The sequence below is a fragment of the Coregonus lavaretus genome, assembly GCF_964263955.1.
Source record: "Coregonus lavaretus genome assembly, contig: HAP1_SCAFFOLD_873, whole genome shotgun sequence".
Lineage (NCBI taxonomy): Eukaryota > Metazoa > Chordata > Actinopteri > Salmoniformes > Salmonidae > Coregonus > Coregonus lavaretus.
The window spans coordinates 109038-122938 of NW_028164075.1; the positions used below are offsets into that span (position 1 = coordinate 109038).

The window sequence follows — 13901 nt, forward strand, 5'->3', positions numbered from 1 at the left end:
GTTAGAAAAGGTTTGGTCCAAATTGGATGTAAGGCACTATATTTATTGAATATTATATGAATCTTATCAATTAAAAAGGCCAATTTGGCTGCAATCAATTAGCTTAATTTCTCAGAGATCAAATTATATTTCAACAAAATAATGTTGCAGGAATGCTAATCCTATCTGTTTCTAACAACAGAAACGATTTCAGAACAATCTGAGATTGTGGGTGTCGAAATCCTATTTTTTGTGCTTTTTGAGGTGGAATGACCCGGTAACCAAATGGAGTAGTTTTTAAAGAATTTGTGTCATGAATAGTATGTTCCTTTTATTGGGCTGTAGTACTACGCTGCCTGAGCCTCACTGGATGAAAATAACAACCACACAAGCAATTTGGTATAGTCATATTCATTGTCATGAAAGGGACATTGCAAATGTTCAATGTGCAAGATGAGAATAACAGGAAGACATTGTATCAACATGAGAATAACAGGAAGACATTGTATCAACATGAGAATAACAGGAAGACATTGTATCAACATGAGAATAACAGGAAGACATTGTATCAACATGAGAATAACAGGAAGACATTGTATCAACATGAGAATAACAGGAAGACATTGTATCAACATGAGAATAACAGGAAGACATTGTATCAACATGAGAATAACAGGAAGACAATGTATCAACATGAGAATAACAGGAAGACATTGTATCAACATGAGAATAACAGGAAGACATTGTATCAACATGAGAATAACAGGAAGACATTGTATCAACATGAGAATAACAGGAAGACATTGTATCAACATGAGAATAACAGGAAGACATTGTATCAACATGAGAATAACAGGAAGACATTGTATCAACATGAGAATAACAGGAAGACATTGTATCAACATGAGAATAACAGGAAGACATTGTATCAACATGAGAATAACAGGAATACATTGTATCAACATGAGAATAACAGGAATACATTGTATCAACATGAGAATAACAGGAAGACATTGTATCAACATGAGAATAACAGGAAGACATTGTATCAACATGAGAATAACAGGAAGACATTGTATCAACATGAGAATAACAGGAAGACATTGTATCAACATGAGAATAACAGGAAGACATTGTATCAACATGAGAATAACAGGAAGACATTGTATCAACATGAGAATAACAGGAAGACAATGTATCAACATGAGAATAACAGGAAGACATTGTATCAACATGAGAATAACAGGAAGACATTGTATCAACATGAGAATAACAGGAAGACATTGTATCAACATGAGAATAACAGGAAGACATTGTATCAACATGAGAATAACAGGAAGACATTGTATCAACATGAGAATAACAGGAAGACATTGTATCAACATGAGAATAACAGGAAGACATTGTATCAACATGAGAATAACAGGAAGACATTGTATCAACATGAGAATAACAGGAATACATTGTATCAACATGAGAATAACAGGAATACATTGTATCAACATGAGAATTAACAGGAAGACATTGTATCTGTCGTATTTGACAGGATCTACCATGAAGAGTCCATTTGAGGTGTTGCAGAAGACCGAGGACGGCAATGTGATTGGCTCAGGACAGAACCACCTGATCAGCAGTCGCCAATGGGAGGACCAGGACGCTGTGTTTAAGTCTGTATACAGGAAGTACATGGTTACTAACCCCAGCAACACTACATACCCAGAAGACAGACCCAGGTAAACACTACAGTTGAATGAGAGTGGTTAGTCTTAATATCCTCAGATTGTAATGATGACAGAAAATAAGACCTGATAGGGCTCTGGGTCCTCAGTCTGAATCAGACTTTACCCAGACAGCTACTGATGACCTGATAGGGCTCTGGGTCCTCAGTCTGAATCAGACTTTACCCAGACAGCTACTGATGACCTGATAGGGCCCTGGGTCCTCAGTCTGAATCAGACTTTACCCAGACAGCTACTGATGACCTGATGGGGCTCTGGGTCCTCAGTCTGAATCAGACTTTACCCAGATAGCTACTGATGACCTGATAGGGCTCTGGGTCCTCAGTCTGAATCAGACTTTACCCAGATAGCTACTGATGACCTGATGGGGCTCTGGGTCCTCAGTCTGAATCAGACTTTACCCAGACAGCTACTGATGACCTGATAGGGCTCTGGGTCCTCAGTCTGAATCAGACTTTACCCAGACAGCTACTGATGACCTGATAGGGCTCTGGGTCCTCAGTCTGAATCAGACTTTACCCAGCCAGCTACTGATGACCTGATGGGGCTCTGGGTCCTCAGTCTGAATCAGACTTTACCCAGATAGCTACTGATGACCTGATAGGGCTCTGGGTCCTCAGTCTGAATCAGACTTTACCCAGACAGCTACTGATGACCTGATAGGACCCTGGGTCCTCAGTCTGAATCAGACTTTACCCAGACAGCTACTGATGACCTGATAGGGCCCTGGGTCCTCAGTCTGAATCAGACTTTACCCAGACAGCTACTGATGACCTGATAGGGCTCTGGGTCCTCAGTTTGAATCAGACTTTACCCAGACAGCAACTGATGACCTGATGTGACCTGATGGGGCTCTGGGTCCTCAGTCTGAATCAGATGGGTCCTCAGTCTGAATCAGACTTTACCCAGACAACCACTGATGACCTGATAGGGCTCTGGGTCCTCAGTTTGAATCAGACTTTACCCAGACAGCAACTGATCATCAGTTGAATCATCTAGTCTGTTGAATCATGGTTTCCTAGTGAGCCTCTTGTGTTTCCAGCCTCTCGTATCAGTGTGGTGTCCAGGGGGGGTCTAACCCTAACCAGCCTCTTGTATCAGTGTGGTGTCCAGGGGGGGTCTAACCCTAACCAGCCTCTCGTATCAGTGTGGTGTCCAGGGGGAGTCTAACCCTAACCAGCCTCTCGTATCAGTGTGGTGTCCAGGGGGGGTCTAACCCTAACCAGCCTCTCGTATCAGTGTGGTGTCCGGGGGGGGGGGGGGGGTCTAACCCTAACCAGCCTCTTGTATCAGTGTGGTGTCCAGGGGGGGTCTAACCCTAACCAGCCTCTCGTATCAGTGTGGTGTCCAGGGGGGGTCTAACCCTAACCAGCCTCTCGTATCAGTGTGGTGTCCAGGGGGGGTCTAACCCTAACCAGCCTCTTGTATCAGTGTGGTGTCCAGGGGGGGTCTAACCCTAACCAGCCTCTCGTATCAGTGTGGTGTCCAGGGGGGGGGTCTAACCCTAACCAGCCTCTCGTATCAGTGTGGTGTCCAGGGGGGGGGTCTAACCCTAACCAGCCTCTTGTGTTTCCAGCCTCTTGTATCAGTGTGGTGTCCAGGGGGGGTCTAACCCTAACCAGCCTCTCGTATCAGTGTGGTGTCCAGGGGGAGTCTAACCCTAACCAGCCTCTAGTATCAGTGTGGTGTCCAGGGGGGTCTAACCCTAACCAGCCTCTCGTATCAGTGTGGTGTCCAGGGGGGGTCTAACCCTAACCAGCCTCTCGTATCAGTGTGGTGTCCAGGGGGGGTCTAACCCTAACCAGCCTCTTGTATCAGTGTGGTGTCCAGGGGGGGTCTAACCCTAACCAGCCTCTCGTATCAGTGTGGTGTCCAGGGGGGGTCTAACCCTAACCAGCCTCTCGTATCAGTGTGGTGTCCAGGGGGGGGGTCTAACCCTAACCAGCCTCTTGTGTTTCCAGCCTCTTGTATCAGTGTGGTGTCCAGGGGGGGTCTAACCCTAACCAGCCTCTCGTATCAGTGTGGTGTCCAGGGGGAGTCTAACCCTAACCAGCCTCTAGTATCAGTGTGGTGTCCAGGGGGGTCTAACCCTAACCAGCCTCTCGTATCAGTGTGGTGTCCAGGGGGGGTCTAACCCTAACCAGCCTCTCGTATCAGTGTGGTGTCCAGGGGGGGTCTAACCCTAACCAGCCTCTTGTATCAGTGTGGTGTCCAGGGGGGGTCTAACCCTAACCAGCCTCTCGTATCAGTGTGGTGTCCAGGGGGGGTCTAACCCTAACCAGCCTCTTGTATCAGTGTGGTGTCCAGGGGGGGTCTAACCCTAACCAGCCTCTCGTATCAGTGTGGTGTCCAGGGGGGGTCTAACCCTAACCAGCCTCTCGTATCAGTGTGGTGTCCAGGGGGAGTCTAACCCTAACCAGCCTCTTGTATCAGTGTGGTGTCCAGGGGGGGTCTAACCCTAACCAGCCTCTCGTATCAGTGTGGTGTCCAGGGGGGGTCTAACCCTAACCAGCCTCTTGTATCAGTGTGGTGTCCAGGGGGGGTCTAACCCTAACCAGCCTCTCGTATCAGTGTGGTGTCCAGGGGGGGTCTAACCCTAACCAGCCTCTCGTATCAGTGTGGTGTCCAGGGGGGGTCTAACCCTAACCAGCCTCTTGTGTTTCCAGCCTCTAGTATCAGTGTGGTGTCCAGGGGGGGTCTAACCCTAACCAGACTCTCGTATCAGTGTGGTGTCCAGGGGGGGGTCTAACCCTAACCAGCCTCTTGTATCAGTGTGGTGTCCAGGGGGGGTCTAACCCTAACCAGCCTCTCGTATCAGTGTGGTGTCCAGGGGGGGGGGTCTAACCCTAACCAGCCTCTCGTATCAGTGTGGTGTCCAGGGGGGGTCTAACCCTAACCAGCCTCTCGTATCAGTGTGGTGTCCCCAGTCCGCCTGGCCTTGCTGCTATTCCAGTTTCAACTGTTCTGCCTGCGGCTACGAAACCCCTACCTGTCCCAGACCTGCTGTTTTCAACTCTTAATGATCGGCTATGAAAAGCCAACTGAGAGACCTGAGCCCTAGGACCATACGTCGGGACTACCGGCCGTGGTGACTCCTTGCTGTCCCCAGTCCGCCTGGCCTTGCTGCTATTCCAGTTTCAACTGTTCTGCCTGCGGTTATGGAACCCCTACCTGTCCCAGACCTGCTGTTTTCAACTCTTAATGATCGGCTATGAAAAGCCAACTGAGATTTATTCCTGATTATTATTTGACCATGCTTGTCACTTATGAACATTTTTGAACATCTTGGCATGGTTCTGTTATAATCTCCACCCGGCACAGCCAGAAGAGGACTGGCCACCCCTCATAGCCTGGTTCCTCTCTAGGTTTCTTCCTAGGTTTTGCCTTTCTAGGGAGTTTTTCCTAGCCACCGTGCTTCTACACCTGCATTACTAGCTGTTTGGGGTTTTAGGCTGGGTTTCTGTACAGCACTTCGAGATATTAGCTGATGTAAGAAGGGCTATATAAAATAAAATTGATTGATTGAAATTGATTGGTGTCCAGGGGGGGGGGTCTAACCCTAACCAGCCTCTCGTATCAGTGTGGTGTCCAGGGGGGGAGTCTAACCCTAACCAGCCTCTTGTGTTTCCAGCCTCTTGTATCAGTGTGGTGTCCAGGGGGGGTCTAACCCTAACCAGCCTCTCGTATCAGTGTGGTGTCCAGGGGGGGGGTCTAACCCTAACCAGCCTCTTGTATCAGTGTGGTGTCCAGGGGGGGTCTAACCCTAACCAGCCTCTCGTATCAGTGTGGTGTCCAGGGGGGGGGGGTCTAACCCTAACCAGCCTCTCGTATCAGTGTGGTGTCCAGGGGGGGTCTAACCCTAACCAGCCTCTCGTATCAGTGTGGTGTCCGGGGGGGGGGGGGGGGGTCTAACCCTAACCAGTCTCTCGTATCAGTGTGGTGTCCAGGGGGGGTCTAACCCTAACCAGCCTCTTGTGTTTCCAGCCTCTTGTATCAGTGTGGTGTCCAGGGGGGGTCTAACCCTAACCAGCCTCTCGTATCAGTGTGGTGTCCAGGGGGGGGGTCTAACCCTAACCAGCCTCTCGTATCAGTGTGGTGTCCAGGGGGGGGGTCTAACCCTAACCAGCCTCTCGTATCAGTGTGGTGTCCAGGGGGGGTCTAACCCTAACCAGCCTCTCGTATCAGTGTGGTGTCCAGGGGGGGGGGGGGGTCTAACCCTAACCAGCCTCTCGTATCAGTGTGGTGTCCAGGGGGGGTCTAACCCTAACCAGCCTCTCGTATCAGTGTGGTGTCCAGGGGGGGTCTAACCCTAACCAGCCTCTCGTATCAGTGTGGTGTCCAGGGGGGGTCTAACCCTAACCAGCCTCTTGTATCAGTGTGGTGTCCAGGGGGGGTCTAACCCTAACCAGCCTCTCGTATCAGTGTGGTGTCCAGGGGGGGTCTAACCCTAACCAGCCTCCCTTATCTGTGTGGTGTCCAGGGGGTTGGGAAAAAGAGAAAAAGAGAAGCTTCTGTTTCACAATGGGCTGATAAGGAAATTGTTGATTGCTAATGAGGGGATTCGATTAATCTGGCCTGGTCTCCCGGGTAAGCTTGTTTTGCACCTGGTGAAAGTTGATTGCATTGGTTTTGGAACCGGGCTGCCTCCCGGGCTTCAGCCAGGTGCCCCGCTCTGTCCGACGGCGAAGTCGGATCAAAAACTAAGTGACGTAATTAAGCACGTGGAGTAATTAATAGGATTCTGTGTTTTCACACGCAAAAGTGATTGCTTTTGATAAAAACACCTTATCTGCCTTCCCACTGAAAACTAGTTATAACATTCAACTTTATTTTAAGAATGTGAAATGTCAGAATAATAGTAGAGAGAATGATTTATTTCAGCTTTTATTTCTTTCATCACATTCCCAGTGGGTCAGAAGTGGGTCAATGGTAGCATTGCCTTTAAATTGTTTAACTTGGGTCAAACGTTTCGGGTAGCCTTCCACAAGCTTCCCACAATAAGTTGGGTGAATTTTGGCCCATTCCTCCTGACAGAGCTGGTGTGACTGAGTCAGGTTTGTAGGCCTCCTTGCTCGCACACGCTTTTTCAGTTCTGCCCACAAATGTTCTATAGGATTGAGGTCAGGGCTTTGTGATGGCCACTCCAATACCTTGACATTGTTGTCCTTAAGCCATTTTGCCACAACTTTGGAAGCATGCTTGGGGTCATTGTCCATTTGGAAGACCCATTTGCAACCAAGCTTTAACTTCCTGACTGATGTCTTGAGATGTTGCTTCTATATATCCACATAATTTTCCTTCCTCATGCACCAGTCCCTCCTGCAGCAAAGCACCCCCACAGCATGATGCTGCCACCCCTGTGCTTCACGGTTGGGATGGTGTTCTTCGGCTTGCAAGTCACCCCCTTTTTCCTCCAAACATAACGATGGTCATTATGGCCAAACAGTTCTATTTTTGTTTCATCAGACCAGAGGCCATTTCTCCAAAAAGTACAATCTTTGTCCCCATGTGCAGTTGCAAACCGTAGTCTGGCTTTTTAATGGCGGTTTTGGAGCAGTGGCTTCTTCCTTGCTGAGCGGCCTTTCAGGTTATGTTGATATAGGACTCGTTTTACTGTGGATATAGATACTTTTGTACCTGTTTCCTCCAGCATCTTCACAAGGTCCTTTGCTGTGGTTCTGGGATTGATTTGCACTTTTTGCACCAAAGTACGTTCATCTCTAGGAGACAGAACGCGTCTCCTTCCTGAGCGGTATGACGGCTGCGTGCTCCCATGGTGTTTATACTTGCGTACTATTGTTTGTACAGATGAACGTGGTACCTTCAGGCATTTGGAAATTGCTCCCAAGGATGAACCAGACTTGTGGAGGTCTACAATTTCTTTTCTGAGGACTTGGCTGATTTCTTTTGATTTTCCCATTATGTCAAGCAAAGCGGCACTGAGTTTGAAGGTAGGCCTTGAAATACATCCACAGGTACACCTCCAATTGACTCAAATGATGTCAATTAGCCTATCAGAAGCTTCTAAAGCCATGACATCATTTTCTGGAATTTTCCAAGCTGTTTAAAGGCACAGTCAACTTAGTGTATGTAAACTTCTGACCCATTGGAATTGTGATGCAGGGAATTATAAGTGAAATAATCTGTCTGTAAACAATTGTTGGAAAAATTACTTGTGTCATGCACAAAGTAGATGTCCTAACCGACTTGCCAAAACTATAGTTTGTTAACAAGACATTTGTGGAGTGGTTGAAAAACGAGTTTTAATGACTCCAACCTAAGTGTATGTAAACTTCCGACTTCAACTGTATTTTATACAAAAGAGATGTTGTATGTTTCTGGATGATGCACCATGCTGCCTTGTTGACAACATGACCGAGCGACGCAGATTACTGTTGGATTTGAGAAGGGCTCTCCTCCCTCACAGCTTTTCCAGTTCACGTCACGGGGCATAGACCGGTGCCCCGCGGCTCAGTATAATAGAATCCGCCCATTGCTAGCTTTTGGACTTCAATCACTCGTGAGTTCATGTTGACATAGCCTTTAGACTTGGACATGAAAGGTGCACTAGTGTTGTAACCGTGGAGATGACATGTTAGTGTTGTAACCGTGGAGATTACGTGTTAGTGTTGTAACCATGGAGATGCTGTGTTGTTTTAAGCTGTGTGACCAGTCATTTCCTGTTTGCTGGAGGTGTGTTTCCTGTCCTGGAAGGAGTTAAGCCTCAGACAGGTGGGTTAAGACAATTGACCAAATATGTATTTTCATTACATTTGAATATCATGAATCTGTTTTTAAATATTTTATTGATGCCATGGGTTCTGTATTTAAATCTTGAATTGATGTCATGGGTTCTGTATTTCAATCTTTAATTGATGCCATGGGTTCTGTATTTAAATATTTAATTGATGTCATGGGTTCTGTATTTAAATCTTTAATTGATGTCATGGGTTCTGTATTTAAATCTTTAATTGATGTCATGGGTTCTGTATTTAAATCTTTAATTGAAGCCATGGGTTCTGTATTTAAGTATTTAATTGATGCCATGGGTTCTGTATTTAAGTATTTAATTAATGCCATGGGTTCTGTATTTAAGTATTTAATTAATGCCATGGGTTCTGTATTTAAGTATTTAATTAATGCCATGGCTTCTGATGCAGATTGAGATCGACAACCCATAAAATATACATTTTATCAACTCTTAAATCAGATGTATTTATCTTACTCATTTCTTAGGAGCCCTAACCCTAACCCTTCTATTTGTAATAAAATACATCCCCTTTATCAAATAAAAATCAGATGTATCTTACATTTCTATACAGAAACCCAGCCTAAAACCCCAAACAACAAGCAATGCAGATGTAGAAGCACGGTGGCTAGAACAAACTCCCTAGAAAGGCAGGAACCTAGGAAGAAACCTAGAGAGGAACCAGGCTCTGAGGGGTGGCCAGTCCTCTTCTGGCTGTGCCGGGTGGATATTATAAGAGGACATGGCCATTAAGGCCAAGTGGACTGGGGACAGCCAGGAGTCATCAGGCCAGGTAGTCCAACCTTGAAATCAGTCCTAGCCTTAACAGGAAGCCAGTGTAGAGAGGCTAGCACTGGAGGAATATGATCACATTTCTTGGTTCTAGTGAAGATTCTAGCAGCCGTGTTTAGCACTAACTGAAGTTTATTTAGTGCTTTAGCCGGAGAGTAGAGCATTGCAGTAGTCTACTCTAGAAGTGACAAAAGCATGGATTAGCTGCATCATTTTTGGACTAAAAGTTTCAGATTTTTGCAATGTTACGAAGATGGAAAAAAGCTGCCCTTGAAATATTCTTGATATGTTCGTCAAAAGAGAGATCAGGGTTCAGAGTAACGCCGAGGTCCTTCACAGTTTTGAGACGACTGTTCAACCATCAAGATTAATTGTCAGATCCAACAGCAGATCTCTTTGTTTCTTGGGACCTAGAACTAGCATCTCTGTTTTGTCCGAGTTTAAAAGTAAAACATTTGCCGCCATCCACTTCCTTACAGTGGGGAAAAAAAGTATTTAGTCAGCCACCAATTGTGCAAGTTCTCCCACTTAAAAAGATGAGAGAGGCCTGTAATTTTCATCATAGGTACACGTCAACTATGACAGACAAAATGAGAAAAAAAAATCCAGAAAATCACATTGTAGGATTTTTTATGAATTTATTTGCAAATTATGGATGGTGTATTGAAAACAATAGTGGTCCTAAAACGGAACCTTGAGGAACACTGAAACCTACCATTGATTTGTCAGAGGACAAACCATCCACAGAGACGAACTGATATCTTTCAGACAGATAAGATCTAAACCAGGCAAGAACTTGTCCGTGTAAACCAATTAAGGTTTACAATCTCTCCAAAAGAATGTGGTGATCAATGTTGTCAAAAGCAGCACTAAGGTCTAGGAGCACGAGGACAGATGCAGAGCCTTGGTCTGACGCCATTAAAAGGTAATTTACCACCTTCACGAGTGCAGTCTCAGTGCTATGATGGTGTCTAAAACCAGACTGAAGCGGTCGTATACATGATTTGTCTTCAGGAAGGCAGTGAATTGCTGCGCAACAGCTTTTTAAATTTTCTTTGAGAGGAATTGGAGATTCGATATAGGCCGATAGTTTTTTTTACATTTTCCGGGTCAAGGTTTGGCTTTTTCAGGAGAGGCTTTATTACTGCCACTTTTAGTGAGTTTGGTTCACATCCAGTGGATAGGGAGCCATTTATTATGTTCAACATAGCAGGGCCAAGCACAGGAAGTAGCTCTTTCAGTAGTTTAGTTGGAATAGGGTCCAGTATGCAGCTTGAAGGTTTAGAGGCCATGAGTATTTTCATGAAAAGACTTAAGTGTCTCTATTGATCCGAGGTCCTGGCAGTTCTGTGCAGACTCAGGACAACTGAGCTTTGGAGAAATACGCAGATTCCATGTCCCACTGTCTGTCTCTCTCTCCCCCTGTCTGTCTCTCTCTCCCCCTGTCTCTCTCTCCCCCTGTCTGTCTCTCTGTCTCCCTGTCTGTCTCTCTCTCCCCCTGTCTGTCTCTCTCTCCCCCTGTCTGTCTCTCTCTCCCCCTGTCTGTCTCTCTCTCCCCCTGTCTGTCTCTCTCTCCCCCTGTCTGTCTCTCTCCCCCTGTCTGTCTCTCTCCCCCTGTCTGTCTCTCTCCCCCTGTCTGTCTCTCTCTCCCCCTGTCTGTCTCTCTCCCCCTGTCTGACTCTCTCTCCCCCTGTCTGTCTCTCTCCCCCTGTCTGTCTCTCTCTCTCCCTGTCTGTCTCTCTCCCCCTGTCTGTCTCTCTCTCCCCCTGTCTGTCTCTCTCCCCCTGTCTGTCTCTCTCTCCCCCTGTCTGTCTCTCTCCCCCTGTCTGTCTCTCTCTCCCCCTGTCTCTCTCTCCCCCTGTCTCTCTCTCCCCCTGTCTCTCTCTCTCCCCCTGTCTGTCTCTCTCTCCCCCTGTCTGTCTCTCTCTCCCCCTGCCTGTCTCTCTCTCCCCCTGTCTCTCTCTCCCCCTGTCTCTCTCTCCCCCTGTCTGTCTCTCTCCCCCTGTCTGTCTCTCTCTCCCCCTGTCTGTCTCTCTCTCCCCCTGTCTGTCTCTCTCTCCCCCTGTCTGTCTCTCTCTCCCCCTGTCTGTCTCTCTCTCCCCCTGTCTGTCTCTCTCTCCCCCTGTCTGTCTCTCTCCCCCTGTCTGTCTCTCTCTCCCCCTGTCTGTCTCTCTCTCCCCCTGTCTGTCTCTCCTCTCCCCCTGTCTGTCTCTCCTCTCCCCCTGTCTGTCTCTCTCTCCCCCTGCCTGTCTCTCTCTCCCCCTGTCTGTCTCTCTCTCCCCCTGTCTGTCTCTCTCTCCCCCTGTCTCTCTCTCCCCCTGTCTGTCTCTCTCTCCCCCTGTCTGTCTCTCTCTCCCCCTGTCTGTCTCTCTCTCCCCCTGTCTGTCTCTCTCTCCCCCTGTCTGTCTCTCTCTCCCCCTGTCTGTCTCTCTCTCCCCCTGTCTGTCTCTCTCCCCCTGTCTGTCTCTCTCTCCCCCTGTCTGTCTCTCTCCCCCTGTCTCTCTCTCCCCCTGTCTGTCTCTCTCTCCCCCTGTCTGTCTATCTCTCCCCCTGTCTGTCTCTCTCTCCCCCTGTCTGTCTCTCTCCCCCTGTCTGTCTCTCTCCCCCTGTCTGTCTCTCTCTCCCCCTGTCTGTCTCTCTCTCCCCCTGTCTGTCTCTCTCTCCCCCTGTCTGTCTCTCTCTCCCCCTGTCTGTCTCTCTCTCCCCCTGTCTGTCTCTCTCCCCCTGTCTGTCTCTCTCCCCCTGTCTGTCTCTCTCTCCCCCTGTCTGTCTCTCTCCCCCTGTCTGTCTCTCTCTCCCCCTGTCTGTCTCTCTCCCCCTGTCTGTCTCTCTCCCCCTGTCTGTCTCTCTCTCCCCCTGTCTGTCTCTCTCCCCCTGTCTGTCTCTCTCTCCCCCTGTCTGTCTCTCTCTCCCCCTGTCTGTCTCTCTCCCCCTGTCTGTCTCTCTCTCCCCCTGTCTGTCTCTCTCCCCCTGTCTGTCTCTCTCTCCCCCTGTCTCTCTCTCTCTCCCCCTGTCTGTCTCTCTCTCCCCCTGTCTGTCTCTCTCCCCCTGTCTGTCTCTCTCCCCCTGTCTGTCTCTCTCTCCCCCTGTCTGTCTCTCTCCCCCTGTCTGTCTCTCTCTCCCCCTGTCTGTCTCTCTCTCCCCCTGTCTGTCTCTCTCTCCCCCTGTCTGTCTCTCTCTCCCCCTGTCTGTCTCTCTCTCCCCCTGTCTGTCTCTCTCTCCCCCTGTCTGTCTCTCTCCCCCTGTCTGTCTCTCTCTCCCCCTGTCTGTCTATCTCTCCCCCTGTCTGTCTCTCTCTCCCCCTGTCTGTCTCTCTCCCCCTGTCTGTCTCTCTCTCCCCCTGTCTCTCTCTCCCCCTGTCTGTCTCTCTCTCCCCCTGTCTGTCTATCTCTCCCCCTGTCTGTCTCTCTCTCCCCCTGTCTGTCTCTCTCCCCCTGTCTGTCTCTCTCTCCCCCTGTCTGTCTCTCTCTCCCCCTGTCTGTCTCTCTCCCCCTGTCTGTCTCCCCCTGACTGTCTCTCTCCCCCTGTCTGTCTCTCTCTCCCCCTGTCTGTCTCTCTCCCCCTGTCTGTCTCTCTCTCCCCCTGTCTGTCTCTCTCTCCCCCTGTCTGTCTCTCTCTCCCCCTGTCTGTCTCTCTCTCCCCCTGTCTGTCTCTCTCCCCCTGTCTGTCTCTCTCTCCCCCTGTCTGTCTCTCTCTCCCCCTGTCTGTCTCTCTCTCCCCCTGTCTGTCTCTCTCTCCCCCTGTCTGTCTCTCTCTCCCCCTGTCTGTCTCTCTCTCCCCCTGTCTGTCTCTCTCCCCCTGTCTGTCTCTCTCCCCCTGTCTGTCTCTCTCTCCCCCTGTCTGTCTCTCTCTCCCCCTGTCTGTCTCTCTCCCCCTGTCTCTCTCTCCCCCTGTCTCTCTCTCCCCCTGTCTGTCTCTCTCTCCCCCTGTCTGTCTCTCTCCCGCTGCCTGTCTCTCTCTCCCCCTGTCTGTCTCTCTCCCCCTGCCTGTCTCTCTCTCCCCCTGTCTGTCTCTCTCCCCCTGTCTGTCTCTCTCCCCCTGTCTCTCTCTCTCCCCCTGTCTGTCTCTCTCCCCCTGTCTGTCTCTCTCTCCCCCTGTCTGTCTCTCTCTCCCCCGTCTGTCTCTCTCCCCCTGTCTGTCTCTCTCTCCCCCTGTCTGTCTCTCTCTCCCCCTGTCTGTCTCTCTCCCCCTGTCTGTCTCTCTCCCCCTGTCTGTCTCTCTCTCCCCCTGTCTGTCTCTCTCTCCCCCTGTCTCTCTCTCTCCCCCTGTCTGCCTCTCTCTCCCCCTGTCTCTCTCTCCCCCTGTCTGTCTCTCTCTCCCCCTGTCTGTCTCTCTCTCCCCCTGTCTGTCTCTCTCTCCCCATGTCTGTCTCTCTCTCCCCCTGTCTGTCTCTCTCTCCCCCTGTCTGTCTCTCTCTCCCCCTGTCTGTCTCTCTCTCCCCCTGTCTGTCTCTCTCTCCCCCTGTCTGTCTCTCTCCCCCTGTCTGTCTCTCTCCCCCTGTCTGTCTCTCTCTCCCACTGTCTGTCTCTCTCTCCCCCTGTCTGTCTCTCTCTCCCCCTGTCTGTCTCTCTCCCCCTGTCTGTCTCTCTCTCCCCCTGTCTGTCTCTCTCTCCCCCTGTCTGTCTCTCTCTCCCTGTCTGTCT

The 13901-nt window shown here is 49.3% G+C and overlaps 1 protein-coding gene across 1 annotated transcript in view; it reads left to right on the top strand.

Moving 5' to 3' along the window:
- wdr93 (WD repeat domain 93) overlaps positions 1 to 13901 on the top strand; it is a gene marked incomplete at both ends in the record, with an annotated part of 67329 nt that overhangs the window by 18651 nt on the left and 34777 nt on the right. Inside the window, 2 exons of the mRNA XM_084192412.1 lie at positions 1526 to 1712; positions 8380 to 8450. Coding sequence (XP_084048538.1) covers positions 1526 to 1712; positions 8380 to 8450 — 258 coding nt within the window. The remainder of the gene's footprint in view (positions 1 to 1525; positions 1713 to 8379; positions 8451 to 13901) is intronic.